This window comes from Hyla sarda, chromosome 4 (genome assembly GCF_029499605.1).
Source record: "Hyla sarda isolate aHylSar1 chromosome 4, aHylSar1.hap1, whole genome shotgun sequence".
NCBI lineage: Eukaryota > Metazoa > Chordata > Amphibia > Anura > Hylidae > Hyla > Hyla sarda.
This window is the reverse complement of record NC_079192.1, coordinates 263,330,315-263,353,126: the sequence shown is the minus strand read 5'-3', so window position 1 is coordinate 263,353,126 and position 22,812 is coordinate 263,330,315. Positions and strand designations below refer to the sequence as shown.

General features: G+C 45.9%; 1 protein-coding gene across 3 annotated transcripts in view; it reads right to left on the bottom strand.

Annotated features, from left to right (window-relative positions):
• NAP1L1 (nucleosome assembly protein 1 like 1) overlaps positions 1–20,519 on the bottom strand; it is a 40,019-nt gene extending 19,500 nt beyond the window's left edge. For 2 of the 3 annotated variants that reach the window (XM_056574082.1, XM_056574085.1), the window contains exons 1-4: positions 20,086–20,250; positions 5,435–5,470; positions 2,162–2,250; positions 722–824 (exon numbers count right to left, since the gene is read on the bottom strand). In XM_056574082.1, coding sequence (XP_056430057.1) covers positions 722–824; positions 2,162–2,250; positions 5,435–5,451 — 209 coding nt within the window. In that variant the 5' untranslated portion in view covers positions 5,452–5,470; positions 20,086–20,250. Of the gene's footprint in view, positions 1–721; positions 825–2,161; positions 2,251–5,434; positions 5,471–20,085; positions 20,251–20,370 lie in introns of those variants that run through there. The other variant, XM_056574084.1, reaches the window with a different exon arrangement.
• Positions 20,520–22,812: the final 2,293 nt, after the last annotated feature.

Here is a 22,812-nt window from a genome sequence, read left to right as displayed (position 1 = left end):
GGGCTACTGTCAACTTTCTCTGGACAGGTTTTAATAAATCTTACCCTAAGGCTATGTTCACACAGTTGACTGTCCATACAAAAAGCTTCCATGGCGACGACGGCAGCACATGCCAGCACTAGAACCGCTCAAAAATATGCAGTCTCCGATGGCAATGCACTGCTGTTCGGACTCCACAGAAAGAATAGACATGACTATTCATTCTGAGCACATTGAAGTCTGAAACATCTGCCATGGAAATTCTGCCATGTGAACAGTGCAGCAGAATCTGACCAAAATCAATGGGACTCTGCTGCTGCTGAAATCCCATCATGTGAACATTGCCTAACTTGCTCATTTTAAAACAGTTTTTTCACACCAACAGTTGCATTTCAGCATAAACAGAGGTCCACATTTAGCAAAACTGTCTAATCACTACTAATTGCCTCATCTTTCCTTCAAGCTGAACTTCTAAAATGAAAGTTGATCTAATTGGCCGCAATGAGCAAATTTTTTGTTCTAGTTGACAAATTCTGTGTGGTTCGTTATAAGTGAGCAGTGTGCCATCATGCCTATGATTACAGCTGTATGACAAGTTCTCTAAGCTAAATGTTGAAATGGTAAGTCAGCACAATCTGCCCTTCCACAAAACCTTCAATGATTTTTGTTTTAAATCAAAGACACAACCCTACACAAAAAGAGATCCACATTGTGTAGACTGGGAGGGGAAATGGTGGCTTACCTTTCAATGTATCCAGTAGGGGTACCTACTAGGTCATCTAGCCTTTCTTGTAGAGCAGCTAGAATCTGAGGATTCTGCATCATTTGAGCAGTCAATTGCCTAGCTAAAATGAAAATAAAAAAAAAATTAAAAAAAAAACATTATCCGGCAGCCAATTTCCAGAAGTGGTGGAAAGTTGTAGCTGAAGATTAGAGGGAATTTACTATAAATTGTCATCTCATGCTGGTCTTAAAGGGGTTCTCTGGTGCTTAAACATCTTATCCCCATCCAAAGGATATTGATAAGGATAGTGCTCAGATGCCTGATCGCAGGAGTCCCACCGCTGGGGACCCCCGGGATCCTGCACGTGGCACCCCGTTTGTAATCAGTCCCCGGAGCGAGTTCGCTCCAGGACTGATTACCGGTGACTACAGGGCGGGGTGACGTCACGCCTGCACGTGATGTCACGCCCCGCAATGCAAGCCTACGGGAGGGGGTGTGATAGCCATCATGCCCCCTCCCATAGGCTTGCATTGAGGGGCGGAGCGTGACGTCACACGGGGACGGAGGCGCAACGTCACACGCCGCCCCCCCCTGTAGTCGCCGGTAATCAGTCCCGGAGCGAACTCGCTCCTGGGACTGATCACAAACTGGGTGCCGCGTGCATGATCCCACGGGTCCCCAGCGGCGGGACTCCCACGATCAGGCATCTTATCCCCTATCCTTTGGATAGAGGATAAGATGTTTAAGCACCGGAGAACCCCTTTAAATGGGTACTCCGGTGCTTACACATCTTATCCCCTATCTAAAGGATAGGGGGATAAGATGCCTGATTGCGGGAGTCCCGCCGCTGGAGACTTGTACGCGGCACCCAGTTTGTAATCAGTCCCCGGAGCGTGTTCGCTCCGGGTCTGATTACTGTCGATCACGGGGCTGGCAGCGTGTGATGTCACGCCTCCGCCCCCATGTGACCTCCTGCTCCGCCCCTCAATGCAAGTCTATGGGAGGGGGCATGACCGCTCCTGAGTCAACCACCTGAGTTCATCCCCTAGTCAGATATGCCTGCCCACCTCAAATATTTATGGAACCCCTTAACCCATATGAGCACAGCATATTGTTACAGAGGGAATGGAGGCAGGAAAGCTGGGTATGCTGGTTGCAAATGATCTCATTGTAGTCCTGTTCACCTGCACTATAACCCTGTGTACTGGGTTTAGTGTGGTGAATCTGCTGTCAGTTTCCTTTTAACACCAGAAACATGGCATAAATACTTTCATAAAATAGTAATGAAAGATTTTGTTGTATAGAACAGTTACCTGGTACAACTCTAAAGAGGAAAATACCCCAAAACAAATATTGATCATGGGTCAACTGATCATTGTTCATATTCTGAGAGAAGGTGGCACAGGTATGATCTAGTTTAAATAAGCTTTTGATCCGGTAATCAGTCAAGATGAATACCTTTACAGGTCGCATCTTCTGTTTCTTCTTCCTCCTCAACTTCTTCCACATCTTCCATCTCTTGCTGATCAAACTCTGGCTGATCTTTACTAAAAAATAAAAAAATAAAACACCAATTCACTTAAATTGGAACTACATCTGCATGCAAGACCACTAGACTTCTACCCAATTTAAGTAACTGAACATTCTGTTTTGTCATTTAAAAATTGGTTTCTGGGCATCTCCTTCTGTAACCATCATTATGTAAGTGCTCATAATAGGGATGCAAAGCTCGGTCTGAGTTTTTAATATGGGTATGTTCACACGTGCATATTTTCACTGGAGATCAGCTGCAGATTGCTGCAGCAGATTTTGTTACCCAGTCAATGAGCAGCAAAATCTGCTGAGGCAAATCTGCAGCAGATCATACGCACATATGGACTAACCCTTAAAAGGGTTATCCAGGAACAGAAAAAAAAAAAAAAAGTAATTTCTGCAAAAAACAGCATTACATCTGTACTCAAGTTGTGTGATATTACAACTTTGCTATTCACGTCAGTGGAACTGAGCTGCAATACCACTTATTTTTGAAAGAATTCAGCTGTTTTTCTAATCCTGGATAACCCCTTTAAATGAGTGGTCTGGGCACATTCAAAAGCCTCACCTGCCCCAGTGACCTCACCTCCTTGCAGTGATGTGCAGACCCAGCCAAGAACTGCCCACTCAGTCCCTGTTGCAGGGAAGGAACACCCCACTGGACAAAGTCAAATTTACACCGTAATAGAAGTTCCTACAGACCATATATAACTATACCAAATACATGCACTTTTGTAGAGGGTGACATTACACAAGAGGTCATTTTGTCCTAGCACAGCTCCTACCTGTGGGTGGTATGTGGGACCTTTTACATGGAAGCCAAGCACCCATGTACAGATAAGTATGTCAGGGAATTGCATTTTGTCCCTTTCACATAAATGGGACAACACAATAACATACAAAGCTACTATGAGAAGTACAGCATTTTCCAGTTATGAACCAGGCTCCAACCTATCTAAACATAAGACGCTGCAGTGACACTGCGCCACTGTTTAAGTTTTAACGCCTTAAAAGGAGAATTCCAGAATAGAAAAAATGTCCTCCATACTTCTGGCAGTAAAAAAATAAATAAAATAAAGTTAGATACATACCTTCCTTCGCTCCCCCAGTGCCGAACACATCACGCTGCCGAGTCGGGACTTCGCTGAGGCCGGTGATTGGCTGAGTGCAGTATGACTTTCCGACCACTGGCAACCAGGAAGAGGATCAAAGCGGAGACCGGAGTGGGTTACCGGAGGAGCGAAGAAATCTATTTTTTTTTTTATACTGTCGGCAGTATGGAGGACAATTCTTCTATTCTGGAGTTCCCCTTTAAGGACCACATGTCCACATTTATTAGCACTTTCGTATTTTCCACCTCACCTAAAAATCATAATGCTTTAAAGTTTCCACCTACAGAACTATATGAAGGCTTGTTTTCGTGCCAGTTGTATTTTGTAATTACATCAATCATTTCACCACAAAATCTATGGTGAAACAAAATAAATAAATCTTGCCATTTTGTAACTTTTGGGAGCTCCCGTTTCTACAGAGCACTTTTTGGTAAATATTACACCTTAACTTTACTCTGTATGTCCATAAGGTTTAACATTATACAACTTATTTAGGTTTTATTTTGTTTTACTTTAAATATATAAACTATATTTACAAAAATTAGCATGTTTAAAGATGTCCTCTTCTGACCCCTATAGCTTATTTTTTCAGTATAAGGGGATGTATGAGGGCTCATTTATTCTGGCATCATTTGTTTTGATGCGACTTTTTATTTATTTTTTAGGGTATACAAAGTGACCACAAATACACAATTTTGGACTTTGGAATTTTTTTTTACGTGAACGCCAATGACCGTGCAGTTTAATTATATATTCATATAGTTTGGACTAGGGATGTCCGATACCATTTTTTTAAGACTGAGTACCGAAACTTTAATTCTAGTACTCGCCGATACCGAGTAAGAGTACTTATTTTAAAGGGAATCTGACACCAGGGTGACCCGGTTTCTGGCGCTGCTTACCGTGCTGATATGTGGGTCCTTGTGTACAATGGAGGCGACTGCTGTAGTATGAGCCAAGATTTCTGTCTTCTCCATTGGGCAGAACAGGAAATTTGCATTGGCGGGGAGACCGATGAGCACATATGAGCAGCGGTAGAAACCGGGTCACCTGCACTACCTATAAATTCAAGTTAGTGCAGGTGACTCTGCTGTAAGATTGCCTTTAATAGTAGGTAGTATCCCCTTGCAGACATTAAAAGCAGCCCCCCTCCGGTACGCATCGTGTCGTCCTATGGAGGAGCATGTGACATACACGTCACTGCTGGGCACAGCGGAGGAGGCAGAGTGACGTGTGTGTCACATGCTCCTCCATGGAACACTATGATGTGGACGGGAGGATGGAAGAACGGGGCAGCAGAGCGGCACCAGGTATCGGGCATGGTATCGGGGACATTAAACGAGTGCCCGATACCATGCAAATGGCTAGTATTGGCCCCGATACCAGTATCGGGATATCCCTAGTTTGGACATTTACGCACATGACTGTACCCCATATGTTTATTTGTTTACATTTTTTAATGGGAAAATGGGGTTGTGATTCAAACTTATTAGGGAAGGCATTAAACTAATTTTATATATTTCTTCACTTTTTTTTTTTCCAATAGACTATAGCATAGCATTGGTCAGTGTTATCTGTGCTCAAATGCTCCAGCCTGGCATGGCTGAGGGACAGATTGGACAGCAAGGAGGCAGGTAAGGGCCCTCCCGCCATCCTGTCAGCTGTTCAGGACCGCTGCGGTGAAATCGCGGCATCCCGAACTGCCCAATGAGATAGCTGGGATGACTTTTCCACCATTTTGGACGCCACGATCAATTTTAACCGCGGCAGCTAAAGGGTCAATACCAGATTCCCAGCCTTATCTGCAATGTCCAACATTAGCCGTGGGTCCTGGTAGCCGAGAGCGATCAGCTCCTGACCATGCTTTATATAACTGGAGCGGGCAATGGATGTAAATATACATCTATTGTTCTTAAGGAGTTAAGTGAAGGGGCCAGAGTCTGCTTCCACCAACCCAACATTCACAGCCAAAAGGCTAAGTCAGAGCTCCAATGTTCAAAAACTTCAGTTTCTATCCATATGCCTTTATGGAGAATGATGTCCATTGCTTAAGAATAGCCAAATGCTGGATACAGCAGATACTCACTTGTCTATGTTAGCCATTCTTCTCAGACTTTAACACCTAAGAGAAACAAATAAGCTGTTTTATTGCAAATTGAACTAATAAGACAAGACATTGTTTTCTACACAAGTCAGCTTAGAATCCAAGAAATTGTTACCCCCTATACAGATTTAAAATTTCTTCATTAACACAAAAGTCCTACCAATAAATAGAGAGTAACGTGAGAGGTACCATTATCAGTGTCAAATAGGGACAAGTAAACATGAACTCTTACCAGTTATCAATATATACCCATAGTTGAAGTCAGTTTACAAAAATACCTAGTAACCAAACTAAAATGGTCCAAAAGCAAATATCGAGGGAAGGGACATACGTCTCAGGGTGTATCAGTGTGGTGACTGGGTGCTCTATTCTCAGTAAATTCACAGTCATAAGAAAAAAAGCTCACACGCATTGTTTAACTGCAAAAGCTTCTACCTTCTTTATATGAATAATAATTCTTCTCAAAAAAAAAAAAAAAAAAAAAGCACAACAAAGCAAGAAAAGCAGAAAATGATCACGCAGGTGGATATAGATAGTCCGCAGAGTATACTGGAGAAATAGACATCTTTAGACTTCAATATGCAGCTCCACTGCTAAGCTTCTCCGTCCGTCTCCATTCACATGAAGGACAGGTGAGAATACCGTATTTATCGGCGTATAACACGCACTTTTTAGGCTAAAATTTTTAGCCTAAAGTCTATGTGCGTGTTATACGCCGATACACCCCAGGAAAGGCAGGGGGAGAGAGGCCGTCGCTGCCCGATTCTCTCCCCCTGCCTTCCCTGGGGTCTAGAGCCCTGCTGCCGGCCCTTCTCACCCCCTGGCTATCGGCGCCGCTGCCCGTTCTGTCCCCCTGAATATCGGTACCGGCGCCGATAGCCAGGGGGAGAGAAGGGGCAGCGGCGCCCATTGCCGGCGCCGCTGCCCCGTTGCCTCCCCCCATCCCCGGTGGCATAATTACCTGGGTCGGGTCCGCGCTGCTCCAGGCCTCCGGCGTGCGTCCCCGGCGTCGTTGCTATGCGCACGCGCACGCACACGCACACACACACACACACACACACGTCGTTGCTATACACACACACACACACACACACACACACACACACCCCTCCCGTGCATGAGGCGCGTCGGCGAAAGCGTGACTCCGTGGCCAACACGCCTCCTTCATGTAACTATGGGAGAGGCAGCGATCGTGCCTCCCCACCTCTCCCATAGAACTGTATGGGGAGGAAGAGTACTGTCAACTTCGAGAGGGGTCCTTGTGCAGGAGGTCCCAGCAGTCGGACCCCTGCGATCAGACGCCTATCCCTTATCCTGTGGATAGGGGCTAAGTTTTCTTTTGCTGTAGATGTACTGCTGTGTGGATCAGCTGTGGTTAGGCCATCAATGATTACTCCACCCCTCCAAAGTATAGGGGATAAGATGTCTAATCTTAAGGCCTGGCCGCTTTGACCACCTGGCATTCTGAACATTTATAACGGACACCAACGGATTTCAATTGTGACCATCCATCACCCATAGACTTCAATGTTATAACTTTAACGGACATTATTTATGACAGGACAATTACTGCATGCACTGTCTTTTGTGCCGTCAAAAATAACGGCAGTCATAACAGGACATAATGGTCAAAAAAATGCCATTGACACAAATGGGATATTTTGACTAGAGATGAGCATTTGTCACAGACTTCTCGGCTCGGCAGTTGATGACTTATCCTGCATAAATTAGTTCAGCTTTCAGGTGCTCTGGTGGGCTGGAAAAGGTGGATACAGTCCTAGAAGAGAGTCTCCTAGGACTGTGTCCACCTTTTCCAGCCCACGGAGCACCTGAAAGCTGAACTAATTTATGCAGGCTAAAGTCAGCAAATGCCGAGCCGCAAGGTTAGTGACAAATTGTATCACCAACTTCGCTCATCTCTAATTTTGACTGCAGTATTAGGGACTTTCAGACGTGAGTTTATGACAGAAGATTTTGCAGTAGTGTGAAAGGGGCCTGAATGCTCTGTCAAGACAAAAGAGAAGGGAAAGCCACTATTCTGGAGGCTACTTGTTGAAATACAACATGCCTGACACTAGGCCTGCACAATATATCCCAATGTCAATCGTATTGCCAGTCCACATGACTGCTCTCCTCCCGTGATTGGCAGCGTACATCAGGTAAGGTTAACCCCACCACAGCCGGCCGCCATAAATAAACGGAGCAGCCGTGCAGCAGGTAAATGAAGCTAGCTCAGGAGCGGAGCTCACTTCATACTGGCTTATGCCGGACATCAGATCCGGGTGATGTCTGGCATTAACCCTTTAGACGCCATGATCCAAGTTTATCGCGGCATCCAAAATGCCAATGTCCAAAGTGCCAGTAGCTCAGTGAAGCTGATCGGGACACCAGTGGTAAAACCGGGTCCCAATCAGCTGAGAGGACAGGTGGAGGTTCCCTACCTGCCTCCGGCTCATCCGATCAGAGCTCTCATTTTTTGCACTGTAATATGAAGTTTTTATCTGTACCATTTTGTAGACTATTTGATAGCTTTTTATGGTATAAAAAAAAAAAAAAAAAGACCAAAAATTACATTATTTTGGCCTTTGAGCAGAGCGCTCACCGTGATAGCAGGCAGGTAGCTGGGAACTTTCAGTCCCTAGACCTCCTCGGTTCAAGCAGGGAGGCGGCAGGTGGTACCGGGAGGAGTTCAGACTTCGGGCCACGGACTGTATCACGCCCCTAGGAGCTTCGTCAGGCTGCTGTGAGCAGCCAAATTCTTGACATTTGCGCCCAGAATGTCACACTGCCCCTCAGCAAATCACTGGCCAAGGCAGGACAGTCAATATCTGACAGGAAAAGGATCGCAGCAAGAGACAGCTGGAGATAATGGCATAAAAAAAAAAAACAACCTTAAGTGGTTAATTTGCTAACACTAAATTCCCTTAGGGGGCTTGCATGAGCATACATTGGTTCATTAGACCACCATTCTATTGCTACAGGTTGCCATAGACCGAGGTAGCAATCCACATGTCATGGCAGCCATGGAGGCCTGTACCAATCCAGCCAATTTAAAATTGTTTATAGCCATGAACAGAGACTGTCAGCCATTAGCAGCGGCCCTTTGACATTTCAAACATGTGAAAAGTTGCTGATTGCACCAAGTATCATTCCTGAGACCCGTTATGAGTTTTTAGCCAGGGAAGAGGGTGGCATTGCACTCAATTCCCCTGCTGGCCAAGAGACTTATCAATTTCTTTACATAGACATGTGAACAACTTTCGACATGCCTGATAAACATGTCAAAAGTTTATTTTAATGACAGTAACTTTAAGGCAGAGCTTGACAAATCCCGGGCACCAGAACTTCATCCTGGAGTCTGTTCATTATGCATAATACTATGTGGAACTGCACTACTGTCAATCGGTTGGGTACATGTCTGCAGCAGTGCCTGTATGCCCATAACCTTACTGCCTTAGAAGAATCCAGCAGTATATAAAGTTTTCTGGCAAATGCAAGATGAAGTCTTGTTCAAGCGTACTTGTCATTACAGGAAAAAAAAAAAAAAAAAAAAGTTTAAATTTACCTGTTGGGGACAGAGGGCGTACAGGTACACCCTTGGGTCCCAATGCTTAAAGCGTACCCATCAGATCCAACAAAACTTTTTTTTTTAAATATAAATCACTCAGTACCTAATCCTGACCATGTACAATTATTATGTGTCTAGCACATTTATCACACTTAATTTGGCTCACTAGTCTGAATTCCTCTCAAAGGGAGGGGGTGTGGCCTCACTACCGTCTCCGCCTCAGCTCACATCTCCTCTCCCCCCCCCCCGAGCATTAGCAAAACTAAAACTGCCAGCTTGTCCTCACCAACAGCAGCGGGATTTTTCCTCCAGCTGTGAGCCCTGCGCTCACAGCTGTCAAGTAAGTGTGTCCATGACATAGGTGATGACGCATGGACACAGCAGGACTAGTATGTGTCCAAGCAGGTTGGGGGGGGGGGGGGGGGGGGAGAAAGCAGTTTAACTAGAAAATTCTCAGTATTTCATACTGGAAAAAAAAAAAAACTGTCAAAGCTATTGCAAAACCTATTGTTTTGCATGCTTTAGAACATATCAAAAGTTTCTGTATCCGACAGTGCCCATTTAAGGACTGAGGCCAATACCTGTACACCCTTCGCATTTCCGATCACGGCTGCTAGCCGGGCAGTGATCGGAACTGATTTCAGCAGGCATCCCGTAACATTGCCCAGAGGGGGGACGAGGACGGACACTGCACCAGAGTCGTTAAGACAGCCTAGCTCAGCAGGGATGTGAAATACCTATCGCCCAACGCCTGGGACATGCAGTTTCGGGTGCCGGGCAGGTGAATTTTTTCAGCCCTTAGCTTCGGGCAAGCAGGACCGGACCTGACAAGCGCTGCGGCGCTCTAGACTGTATGGAGCGTGCTCCCGACTCGTGCCCGCTCCATACTCTGCAGCCCCCGGCTGTAGAAACGTGTGTCCTCCTAAGCAGAGCAGAGGGAGATGAGCAGCTGTGCACGTCCCACCTCCCCTGCTCTGCCTTCCCTCCCCCAGCTCTAGCTTCGGAGAGCTGAGGGGAGGAGCGGTAGAGCTGGGCGGTATGACCAAATATGTATATCACGGTATTTTTGTAACTTCTGGCGGTTCCATGGTATAACACAGGATTTCTTTCACACACCCCCAGATCATGTGACCCGCCAGTGCTGTTCTGCTCTCCTCTCCCCCCCCCCCCCCCCCAAACTCATGTGACCCGCCAGTGCCGTTCTGCTCTCCCCCCCCCCCCCCCCCCCCCCCAAATCATGTCACCTGCAAGCACTGCCCTCCATGTTGGGGGCCGCCTGCTCTGGAACTCACTGTACGCCAGTGGTCTCCAACCTGAGGACCTCCAGATGTTGCAAAACTACAACTCACAGCATGCCTGGATAGCCAACGGCTGTCCAGGCATGCTGGGAGTTGTAGTTTTGCAACCGCCGGGCTGCAAAAGATAAAGAAAATAAACTAACTTCCCTACATCAGCCTCAAGCTGGGGACGCGAACTGCGATGTCCCGCCCCGGCCAGTTATAGGTTAAATGCACTGTCATTTAAGAAGCCAGCCAGAGCTCCTTACATGACAGTGGGCTCAGCCTATCACTGGCCGGGGCGGGACATCACTGCGGCTAGTGATAGGCTGACGGCTGTCCGACGTTCCCGTCCCCAGCATGAGGCCGATGTAGGCAAGTTAAAGTTTATTTTCTTTATCTTTTGCAGCATAGGGATACAGCGTACAGCAGTGGTCTCAAACCTGCGGACCTCCGGCTGTTGCAAAACTACAACTCCCGGCATGCTGGGAGTTGTAGTTTTGCAACATCTGGAGGTCCGCAGGTTGGAGACCACTGGCACACAGTGAGTTCCAGTGCAGGCGGCCCCCAACAAAGAGGAAGAGGGCAGTGCTTGCGGGTGACATGTGAGTAGTACCCTGCTGGATTGATAAATGGGGGGGGGGGAGCAGAACAGCGCTGGTGGGTCACTTATGATTAGTTCCCCGATGTGGGGACAGCGCAGCACTGGGCTGATAATCCATTCCCGAGAGGGAGGGGCCCAACCGGTACTGCGGTATGGGAAAAATTCTTATAGTGCAGCACAAAAATTTTGTTATGAACCGGTATACCGCGCAGCCCTAAGGAGCGGACGCAAGTCTGCATGGTGTGCAAGTTTTCAGCCAGCATGCGGCGCTCAGCAGTCTGTATAGAGTGGGCTCTGGACTCCTGCCCGCTCCATACTCTGCTGCCCCCAGCTGTTCTCAGTAGCCAGGGGCCGCCGCTAATAGCCAGCATGCGGTGACCGGGCGGCTGGCTATTAACCCTTTAGATCGCCGCTGTCAAAGCCGACAGCGGCGTCTAAAGGGACCTGTGAATGCTCCCTTCCATGGTAAGTTAAAATGACCCCCTTTTCTTATTTTAAAACCATGCAAACAAAAATATTTAGTATCGCTGCGTGCGTAATTGTACGACCTATTAAAATAACCTGTATCCCATATGGTAAATTTAAAAAAAAATAAATACCAATTGCAATTTTTATAATATCCCAATCAAATCAATACCAAAATGGTACTGATACAAAAAAACAGATTATGGCGCAAAAAATTTGTCCTCATACAGCCTGGTATGGGGGGGGGGGGGGGGGGGGGGAAGCTACAAGTTCACAATTTTTTTAAAATTAGTAAAACATGGCATAAACTATAAAATCTGGTACTACTGTAATCGGGCGGCCTAAAGTGTGAAAAGAACATGTTATCTGACCAAATCTGCAAAATTCTCTCTCTCTATCTATCTCTTTTTTTTTCCAGAGAATGCTATTGAAAAATTAAAAAGGTATCATTATAGTAGGTATTTATGGCTATTATAGGGCCAGAAGGAAAAAAAAAAAAAAAAAAAAAAAAAATTGAGCGTAAAAGCGAAAATTGGCCCGGACAAGTGGATCTTGCTTCATTTTAGTCCTGTGGACAAGTAGTTTTTTTTTTATAAAATTTCCACACCCCTGCTCAGTGTTTCCCAACCCGCATGCCTCCAGCTGTTGCAACACTACAACTCTCAGCATGCAGTCAGTGCATACTGGGAGTTGTAGTTTTGCAACAGCTGGAGGAATCCTCCCCACCCCATATAAATTTTCCGCCACAGCTCAAGTCCCGGCAGGAAATTTGTTTTCTGTGAACCCCCACCTGTGTGAATGTACCCTAAACACCACAAAATAAAGGGTATGACTCTACATATACACCCCCTTACACTTCCTGACCCCGCCCCCCCAAGCATTGATGGACAGCAGGAGGCACCCTGTTTGGGTAACACTGCCATAGGACATTTTTGGTGTCAGAGGCAAGTCTAATTCTTACATCCGGGTCCACCCCTATGCAAATCCCTAATTTAGGCCTCAAATGCCATGGCGCTCTCACTCCAGAGGTCTGTAGTATTTCATGGCAACAGTTTAGGGCCACATATGGGATATTTCCGTACTCTGGAGAAATTGCCCAAAAATTTTGGGGGTCTTTCTACTTTTACCCCTTATGAAAAGGAAAAGTTAGGGGCTACACCAGCATGATGTTGCCCCACACTTTTCATTTTCACAAGTTAAAATGAGAAAAAGACCCCCAAAATTTGTAATGCAATTTCTCCCGAGTACGGAAATACCCCATATGTGGGTATAAAGTGATCTATGGGTGCACAACATTGCTCAGAAATTAGCACACCATGTACATTTGAGACTTAATTGGCGATTTGCACAGGGGTGGATGATTTTACAGCGGTTCTGACAAATGCAAAAACGAAGACACCCACATTTTGGAAACTACACCCCTCATGTAACATAACAAGTTGTATAGTGAGCCTTTACACCCGACAGGTCTTTGGCAAATTTGTTAAAGTTGGACATGGGAAAAAAAAAAAAAAAAAAAAAAAACATTCTCACTGAAATGCTGGTGTTGGCAAATTTCTCATTTTCACAAGGGGTAATACAAGAAATGGGATTACAAATTTTGGGAGGCTTTCATCTGAGTATGGAAATACCCCATATGTGGATGTAAAGAGCTCTGCTGGCTAACTACAATGCTCAGGAGAGAAGGAGCAAAATTCTTTTTTTTTGAGAATTTGGCTGGAATTGAAGGCCATATGCATTTACAAAGCCCCCATGCTGCCAGAACAGTGGACCCCCAAACTTTTGACCCCATTTCAGAAACTACACCCCTCCCGGAATGTAATAAGGGGTGCAGGGAGCATTTACACCCACAGGTGTCATACAGATGTTTTGAACAGTGGTCCGTAAAAAAAGAAAAAAAAAAAAAAATTATAATTAATATATATATATATATATATATATATATATATATATATATATATATATATATATATATATATATATATATATATATATATATATATATATTAGGGATGTAAGAAAAAATCGATTCTCGCGATAATCGCGATTTTTCATTTGCCGATACAGAATCGATTCAAAATATTTTTGAATCGATTCTTTTAGGGATGTGGAATTTTTAATAAAACGCACTTTTCTTACCTGCCAACGAGCCCGCGGAGCTCCGGTACAGGTGTTCGGTCCCCGGGCTGTATTCTTCTTACTTCCTGTTAGTCCGGCACGTCACATGGAGCTTCAGCCTATCACCAGCCGCAGCGATGTCCCGCCTCCGCTGGTGATAGGCTGAAGCTCCATGTGACGTGCCGGACTAACAGGAAGTAAGAAGAATACAGCCCGGGGACCGAACACCTGTACCGGACTGTACCGGAGCTCCGCGGGCTCGTTGGCAGGTAAGATAAAGTGCGTTTTATTTTATTTTGCAGCCCGGACGGGATAACATGAGAAAAGTGCGCGCCGGAGTACTAGATCGCCGCTGTCAAAGGCGTCTATTGGGATCTATGAATGCTCCCAGGTGGGCGATATATCGCGATGTATCGTCACCTAGACGGTATCGCGATTCGAATCGAATCGCCAAATTCTTGGCGATTCACACCCCATATACATATAATAAATATATATATATATATACCATTTGCACTGCCCACTCTTCCAAAGTTCTGTCATACGCCAGTAAATGCTCACTGCACCCCTTACATTGTAAGGGGTGGTTTCCAAAGTAGGGTCACATGTGGGGGGTCCACTGTTCTGGCACCATGGGGGCTTTGTAAACACACATGCGCCCCCCCCCCCCCCCCCCACTTCCATTCCAACCAAATTCTCTCTCCAAAAGCTCAATGGCGCTCCTCTTCTGAGCCCTGTAGTTTGTCCGCAGAGCACTTTACATCCACATACGGGGTATTTCCTTGCTCAGAAGAAAAGGTGTTACAAATTTTTTTTTTTTTTCTCCCATTACCCCTTGTGAAAATGAAAAATTTGGGGTAACCCCTGCATTTTATAAAAACAAATCTAATTTCTCATTTTCATGTCCCACTTTAATGAAAGTTTGTCAATCACCCGTGGGGTGTTAAGGCTCACTGTACCCCTTATGTTCCTTGAGGGGTGTAGTTTCCCAAATCATGTGCCATGTGTTTTTTTTTGGCTGTTCAGGCACAATGGGGGCTTCCTAAATGAGACATGCCCCCCAAAAATCATTGCAAAATTTGCTCTCCAAAATGCCATTGTCGCTCCTTCCCTTCTGAGCCCTGTAGGGCGCTTGCAGAGCATTTACCATCCACATGAGGTGTTGTTACTAGAGAGAAATTGAATTACAAATTTTGGGAGGGCTTTTTCACCTTTTTCCCCTGGTAAAAAATGAAAAATAAAATAAATGGGGCTACAACATGTTAGTGTTAAACAAAAAAAAATTTGAGACTTTGAATTTTCTCCCTCACTTTACTGCTATTCCTGTGAAACATCAAGGGTTAACACCCTTACTGAATGTCATTTTGACTACTTTGAAGGGAGCAGTTTTCATAATGGGGTCCATTATAGGGGATTTCTAACATAAAGACCCTCAAATTCACTTCAGACTTTCAGGGACCGATTCAGTTTTGATTTTGAAATTTGTGAAAAATTGGAAAATTGCTGCTATACTTTGAAACCCTCTAATGTCTTCAAAAAGTAAAAACATGTCAACTTTATGCCAAAATATGTGAATCAATATATAATTTGGCATGTCCATTTTCCTTACAAGCAGAGTTTCAAAGTTAGAAAAGTTTTAACGTTTTTCCAGAATTTTTTTTTATTTTTCACCAAGAAATGTAGCAAGTATTGACAAAAGTTTACCACTAACAAAGTAGACTATGTCACGAAAAAAAAAACAATCTCGGAATCAAATTTATAAGTAGAAGCAACCCAGAGTTACTAATGCTTAAAGTGATAGGGTAAAAATTGGCTCCATCCCCAAGGGGTTGATGTTTATATACGCAACACTAGGTAATGCAGATTCTTTACATGTCTTTGTATGAGACTAGCTTCTGTTTTGGGTTATAAATCCCTCTGTACTGCTGCTCACTCATTTTTAAATCCACTGCTCAGGAAGGGGTGTGTGACGCAAGCACTAAACCGACCCTCACTCACCATGCATCACTTTCTCCTTGTCTTCTTTGCTTCCCATTCACTGCATGCTGCTCTGTAACCCCTCCTTTTTTTACGTGAATGCCATTGACTGTACAGGATTTAATGTTATATTTTTATAGTTCTGACAATCACGCGCTAATTCCAAATATTTTTTTTAGCATATTTTTTTTAGATATAAAAAAGTGGGAAAAGGGGTGATGTGCTTTTTTAATATGCAAGGGTAATGTATGTTCTTTTAAACTTAAGGCCTCTTTCACACTTCTGTTGCTAAACAGCCATTTAAGTCTTAGTGTGACTAACGGCCACTCTTGACGCCACTCTCATTTACTATTGTGGGGGGGCTATTGGGCTCATTTGGTTGTCCCCTTATATCGTTGCTGTCAAAGCTGACATCGGAGATCTAAAGTGTTAATAGCTGGCTATCAACGGTGACCCCCCAGCAAAAGCAATCCGCCTGGGGCCACCAAGTATGGAGCTGGAGCAAGCCAGGAGCCTGCTTCATACACCCTGAGCGATGCTGCCTTTAAATTAGAAGTGCGGACCCCCATCAGGTAGGGCTTCCCAGTAAGTAGACAGGCCCCAGATAGATATGACCGCCATCTCTCATGGGAGTCACATCTGGAGGCCTGTCTACCTACTAGGGCGCCCTACCTGATGATCACTGCTACTTACATCTCCCTGCAGGTACTTCCTGGCAGGGGTACATTATGAGTTACATTGCACAGGATGTCAGCATCCGGGACATGCTATGGCATCATACGCACCTCCAGCTGGAAGGCTCACTATAAGCTGCAGCAATACAGCTGCAGCCTTTAGCAGTTTAGCAACAGGGCAAGACTGGTTGCCCCCTCATGTAAATTCTTCCATCAGGGCTAAATGCCTGAAGAAATCACCTGCCCAGCTCCCAGAACTTTTTAGTGAAGTATTAGAAAAAAAAAAAAGTTATGGGGTACCCCAGTGGAATCACCTAGTGCCAAAAATGTAAAAAAAAAATTGTAAATTACTTCTATTTAAGTGGGCACTGTCAGATTTGAAAACTTTATGTTGTACATCTTGACAAAACAATAGTTTTTCTATTATACTTTATAAAATGTTCACATTTTAGTAAAGGATCTGTCACTACATTCACCTGCACTAACCAGCAGTACTGAAATAATAAATTTGATACCTTGTGTCCGGATCAGTCTCTGGAGCTACGATGTCAGCGCTGTTCAGTGCTCAGCCCAGCTTATTAACTCACTTTGTTCCCTGCTCTGACTTAGGGTACGTTCACACTACGGAATTCCACGGGCGGAATTACGCGAGCGGAACTCCGCCGCTGAAACTGTTCCACGCAACGAACATGTTCATTCTTTGTGTGGATTTCGTGAGCACTGCATAGCCGTCAATGGTGACGGCTCAGTGCCCTGCGGCCCTAGCGCCGAAGTATTTTTCAGCAGTGGCCACCAGACGGAATCTCTGCTTGATGAATTCAGCAAGCGGAGATCCCGCAGTGTGAATGCACCCTTAGTGCAAGTTGAAAGTTTTGCATTGTGCAGTAGGCACTAAGAGCAGTGAATGAAGCGAGTATTAAGCTGGGAAGAGCGCCGACATCTAGCCTGGGATGGTAGCTGTGCCCATACTTCAGACTGCTCATTTGCATATTCGCTAAGCTAAAGTTCTCTGGAAGACAGAGTTTTAAATCAGTGTCACCTGCACTACCCTCCAGTAGTGCTGGTTAGTGTGGGTGAATGTAGTGATAGATTTCCATTAAAGAATAATGCCTTTGAAAATCCCACCATACCTCCTGGGACACTGATGAGTCCCCCACAGCAGCATGAGTGTGTCCAAGGTTCATGGACACAAGATGGCTGATTGACAAGGCTGCAGGAGGAACAGTCTGCAGCAACACTGCTGTTACAGTTTTAGCAAACTTGTGCCTCCAGCTGTTGCAAAACTACAACTCCAAGCATGCCTGGACAGTCAAAGGAAGTCTGGGCATGCTGTTAGTATTTTTGCAAAAGCTGCAGTGACACAGCTGAAGGCAACACTGCTGTATAAAAAAAAAAAAAAAAAAATAAAGTTATCCAAACACTACCTCCAACTACAATTCCCAGCATTACAGGACTGCCTAAGTATGACACATGAATTACAAAGGCAGACTTGAAGGGGTACTCTGCTGCCCTGTGTCGGAAGCTCTGCTCCCCAGCCCAGCGTCCGGAAGTTTATTGTTCCGGACGCTGTGTGCGGGCTTCCGTATTCAGGGCCGCCCCTCGTGACGTCACACCCGCCCCCTTAGCGAAAGTCTATGGGAAGGGGGCGCGACGTCACGAAGGAGGCAGGCGTGACGTCACGAAGGGCAGCCCTGAACACGGAAGCCCGCACACAGCTTCCGGAACAATAAACTTGCAGACGCTGGGGAGCGGAGCTTCCGACACAGGGCAGCGGAGTACCCCTTTAGGATTTAGTTCTATCGAAAGGCTCAAACAGAGGTAAAAACAGGTTTTCCTAAGGGCACACTGCTACTGAAGGTTAAAACCGGACATATAGTAAAATAAAACTGCTTTAATGACAGACAATGCGTTTCGAGAGCGAGGGAGGGAGAAATAGCCCATAACTTATACCGGAATATCGGTATAAGTTATCAGCCATCGGCCTGAAAAGCCACAGATAAGTATCGGCCCTAAAAAAACGATATCGGTCGATCCCCACTTAGAACTGCACTCCCGAAATGCATTGTCCATGTCATTAAAGTAGTTTTATTATTTTACTAGTGATGTCTGCGATTTTAACCTACCGTAGCAGTGTGCGCCCCTAGGAAAACCTGTTTACTTCTCCGTTCAAGCCTTCCAACAGAACCATATCTTCTCTTCAAACAGCATCTACGGAACCGGGTCCTGGCTGCCATGCAACTATTCTTGTTTATGCGCAAAAAGGTGTTGAGCTCGGAGTCCAACACGTCCAGGTACGTGGGGAATTTTACTAAGTGGAAACGTATTGTGATGCACAAGGATAGCACCACCACTGCTTTTTTCTTTCCATATAAACCCAATATGGAGATACAAGTTACAAATTCACCATATTGTCTTCGGTGGTAAAGTACAGGCAATTTTCAATATTATAAAGTACAGCATAAATCCAGAGGAAAGGGTTACAGAACAGGGGTGCCAGGCTCTCTGGAGCGCAGTGAGTCAGTAGAGTGAGGGAGGGGTCAGTGTAGGCAAGAGGGACACACCCCCTTTGACAAGATTGAAAAGACATTGAGCAGCTGTAATGCACCTTTTAGTAACATATGGGTGATGGAGACAAAAATGACATGTACATGATCAGGATGAGGTACTGAGTAACAAGTTTTCTGTGGAATCAGACAGGTATGCTTTAAAAAAATTCTTTACAGCGGCTGTTAAGTACTGGAAGGAATAAGATTTTTTAAATAGAAGTAAATTTACAGATCTGTAACTTTCTGCAAGATTTGTTTTTCACCGGAGTACCCCATTAAGTGTTTTACCAAGATGGGAATAATAATAATAAATTATATATATATATATATATATATATATATATATATATATATATATATATATATATATATATATATATATATATATATATATATATATATATACACATATATATATATAGTTTTTTGCTTCTGAACATGCCCATTTAAGGTAAGCATTACTGTCATCAATTTTTTTTCTTCACTCAGGGGCCACACTGCCTGAACCTACTTATACTAAGAAGGTAGTAAACCATATGCCCAGATCCTGGCACTCACTCTCAGAACACCCTAAGGAGTTGTGCTGCCTGACACCTAGAATTATTACCAGCTGACTGACTCCGTTTCCTAAAAGGTGCACAGATGTGTCAATATGGCCCATTGGCCAGGGAGATCCTGGGCTCCAAGGCCCGTTACCCTGATGGCACATGGGTGGGATTAGTAACAGCTACCTACTGGCAGAATGTGGTTGTTTAGACATAAGCTTTAATCGCTAGGGGTAAGAGGCCATCACAGGCAGGGGCTGGTACCCTTATACTGCCTCACTTGGCAGGAGAGCAGGATGAGGAGGCCCCGGCACCACGTGGTGCAGCACCCCGAGCAGAGGAGCACGTTGCTGCAGAGAGCACAGGGCTACACTGCGGCCGCCGCTCACAATCAATCCCGCCACACGTGGAGCGCTCTGTGGGCTTTCCCGACATTGCCTCCAAGCGGGTGCGACATCATGCCAGCCAGGCCGCTTAGGGACTCTGCCCTGCTACCGTCACATGCCAACAGCCTAGGGGCACCGGAGACGCCAAGTGTGCGCAGACACGAAATGCCATTGTACCCCATGAGTCCCGGCACCGGACGCGCCCTCAGACGGAGCAGTGTGTACGCAGACATGGCAAAACCAGCAACCCGCGGCCTGTCTGCTCCATCATGACTTCGCCCATGCATCCGGGCTTCGCACTACGCACGCTGCAGTACTATGGGCCGACGTAACCAGCCTGCGACCTGCCCGAGAGAGACCGGACCCCCGGCCCAGCAGCCGCTCCCTGTGGGCGCACACGCGTCTTCTCTTACCGAACACCAAACCCCAGCCAGCGTGTACCCAATGTGCTCCCTCAGGGGACCCACTCTTACCCGGGTGACAGAGATAGGTCCGCTGCCGCCGCGCAGTGTCACAGACAAGAGGAGGAGGGAGGAGGAGCGCCCCTCTAGGATGGCGGCAAAATAAGAAGAGGAGCAGAGAGCCCGCCGCCTGCGCTCATATACAACGGGAGGCGTCAGCACGTACACCCCCCCTCCCTGTCTCCATGGTGACGTGCGCCGGCCGCCTAACTTCGCGCTCGTTTCTGGAGGGCGGGTACAGACGTGTTCTGCTGTCAGTGATGGCCGTAACCCTGTGTGTGCCGGCCGCTCATATACCTGTTTGTGACTGTGCTGTGCGGACTACAGGGCCTCTTCACACTGCTCTCATGGAAACAAAGTATAGCTGCCCAGCCAATATGGCCGCTTTTAGTCATCCAGCAGTGTGCTGCTGAGAACTCCACATAGCATTCCTCTGGGTCACCGCCGCTGGAATGTCCATAGCTCCACACTGCCCCTCTGTCCTAGGTTACACGGTGCGATAGTCATTGTTGACTCATTGCAATCCTAGTCACCCGCATCACATAACTCTGTCACAACGGTGCGCCCAGCTGTATGGCCAGGGTCATGGAGACTTGGGGAGGATGTCCCCAAACTACCTCATAGCAAACCATGGGGAAAACAATGTAACCTCCCTCAAATACATGAAAAGCATGGGTTTAACCCCTTCATTTTCATTTGTGTCTCATTTATTTTATTCTCCTAATCTATTAAAGGATAACTTTGGGATGTAACAACTACCGTATTTTTCGCCCTATAGGACGCACCCAATTTATAGGTGCAAAATCTAAAAAAATAAAGATTCTGAACCCAACAGTGCTCTTCAACCTGCAGACCTTCAGATGTTGCAAAACTACAACTCCCAGCATGCCGTTGGCTGTCCGGGCATGCTGGGAGTTGTAGTTTTGCAACATCTGGAGGTCCGCAGGTTGAAGACCACTGGTATAGGAGGTAGTACTCACGTGTCCCCGCCGCTCCGGACGCGTCACCGGTGCCCTGGATGTTGCTCCATCGCTGTCGCCGTGTCCCCGACCCTCCGGACTTCTTCCCCGGGATCCACGTTCACCGTCGCCGTCATCATCATGCCGCTACGCACGCCGTTCCTATTGGATGACGGCGTGCGCGACGACGTGATGACGTTGAAGGAGAGCGCAGGGGATCCCGGCACGGAGAAGACACCTAGGAGGCAGGTAAGGTCCCTCCCCATGTCCTGTAAGCTGTTCGGGACGCCGCGATTTCACCGCGGCGGTCCCGAACAGCCCGACTAAGCAGCCGGGTTAGTGTTATTTTCACTTCAGCTTTGATCGCCGCTTCTGAAGGGTTAATACACCAACTTTTCCCCCCAGTTTTGGGGAAGAAAAAGTGCGTCTTATATGGCGAAAAATACGGTAATCCCCTATCCTAAGGATCGCGGGGGTCTGACCACTGGGGCCCCAGGCGATCTCTCGAACGGCGCCCCAGCTCCCTGCATAAAACAAGCATTTTCGTCCACAGCATGAAGCAGCGGCTGACACTCTATGCAGTTCTATGGCAGAGCCGGAGATTGCCAAAAGTAGTGCTCCGGCTCTTCCATAGAGCTGCATGGAGGGGCGTGTTGGCCATCGGTTTGTGCTGTGGTCCACAAGCCCCATTCATGCTGAGAACCAGGGCGCCATTTGGGAGATCACAGGGGGGCCCAGCGGTCGGACCACCCGCGATCTAACACATCCCCTATCCTTAATCCCCTATCCTTAGGATAGACGATAAGTTGTTAGATCCCGGAGTTCCTTGAAGACAGCAAAATTAGATTTTTGGCTTTTTCCTCCAAGCCTATAAAAGCCATCTATGCTATATAAAAATATCTATGCTGGACTATTTTGGGGAGATTTATCAAAACTTGTGCAGAGGATAAGCTGACTAGTCCATAGGAACCAATTAAATGGCTTGTTTTAGTTTTCAGATGCCTTTTCAAAAATGAAAGAAGTGGTCTGATCAGTAAAGTCTCGCAACCAGAAAATACTATAAGGAAATGGGGTTAAATTTAACGTACAATAACGGTTATTAACGGATTAAATAACTGACAGTTACGGATAACATGTCCGTTATTTTAGCAGTATATCCTTTAAAATAATGGACATCGGTCATCTGCTGTGATCTGTTATGAACAGTTCTGTAATCCGTTTTTGCATGATCCCTTATTGCATAATAACGGGTCTATTACAAGAAAGCTTCTAATGGTAGTGTGGACCTAGCCTTAGGGGCAATTTGATCACAATGTACTAATATATGAATGGACAGTACAGCAATCTTTCTAGTGATCTTTTTATACCTAGGCCGATAACCATGACAAGGGGACATCCTCTATGTCTTTAGCAAAGAATCATCACAGATGGGGATTTTTTACTGTAAGAGTAGTAAGACTATGGAACTCTCTCTTAGCAAATTCTTGGAATTGTTCACTGAGTACATTTGTTCCTTTGAGAGAAAGATGGTTTGCATCTTTCTCTCAAAGGAACAAATGTACTCAGTGAACAATTCCAAGAATTTGCTAAGGAGTATTTAAACTAGGAAGGGGGGGGGGGGCAAAAGAGTGAAAATCCATGAGTCCAATTGCCCCCCGAAACAATGCCAGAACATGTCAGTAGCACAGAGGTTAAAGGGTTACTCCGTCCCTAGCATCTTATCCCCTATCCAAACGATAGGGTATAAAATGTCAGATTGCAGGGGTCCCGCCGCTGGGGA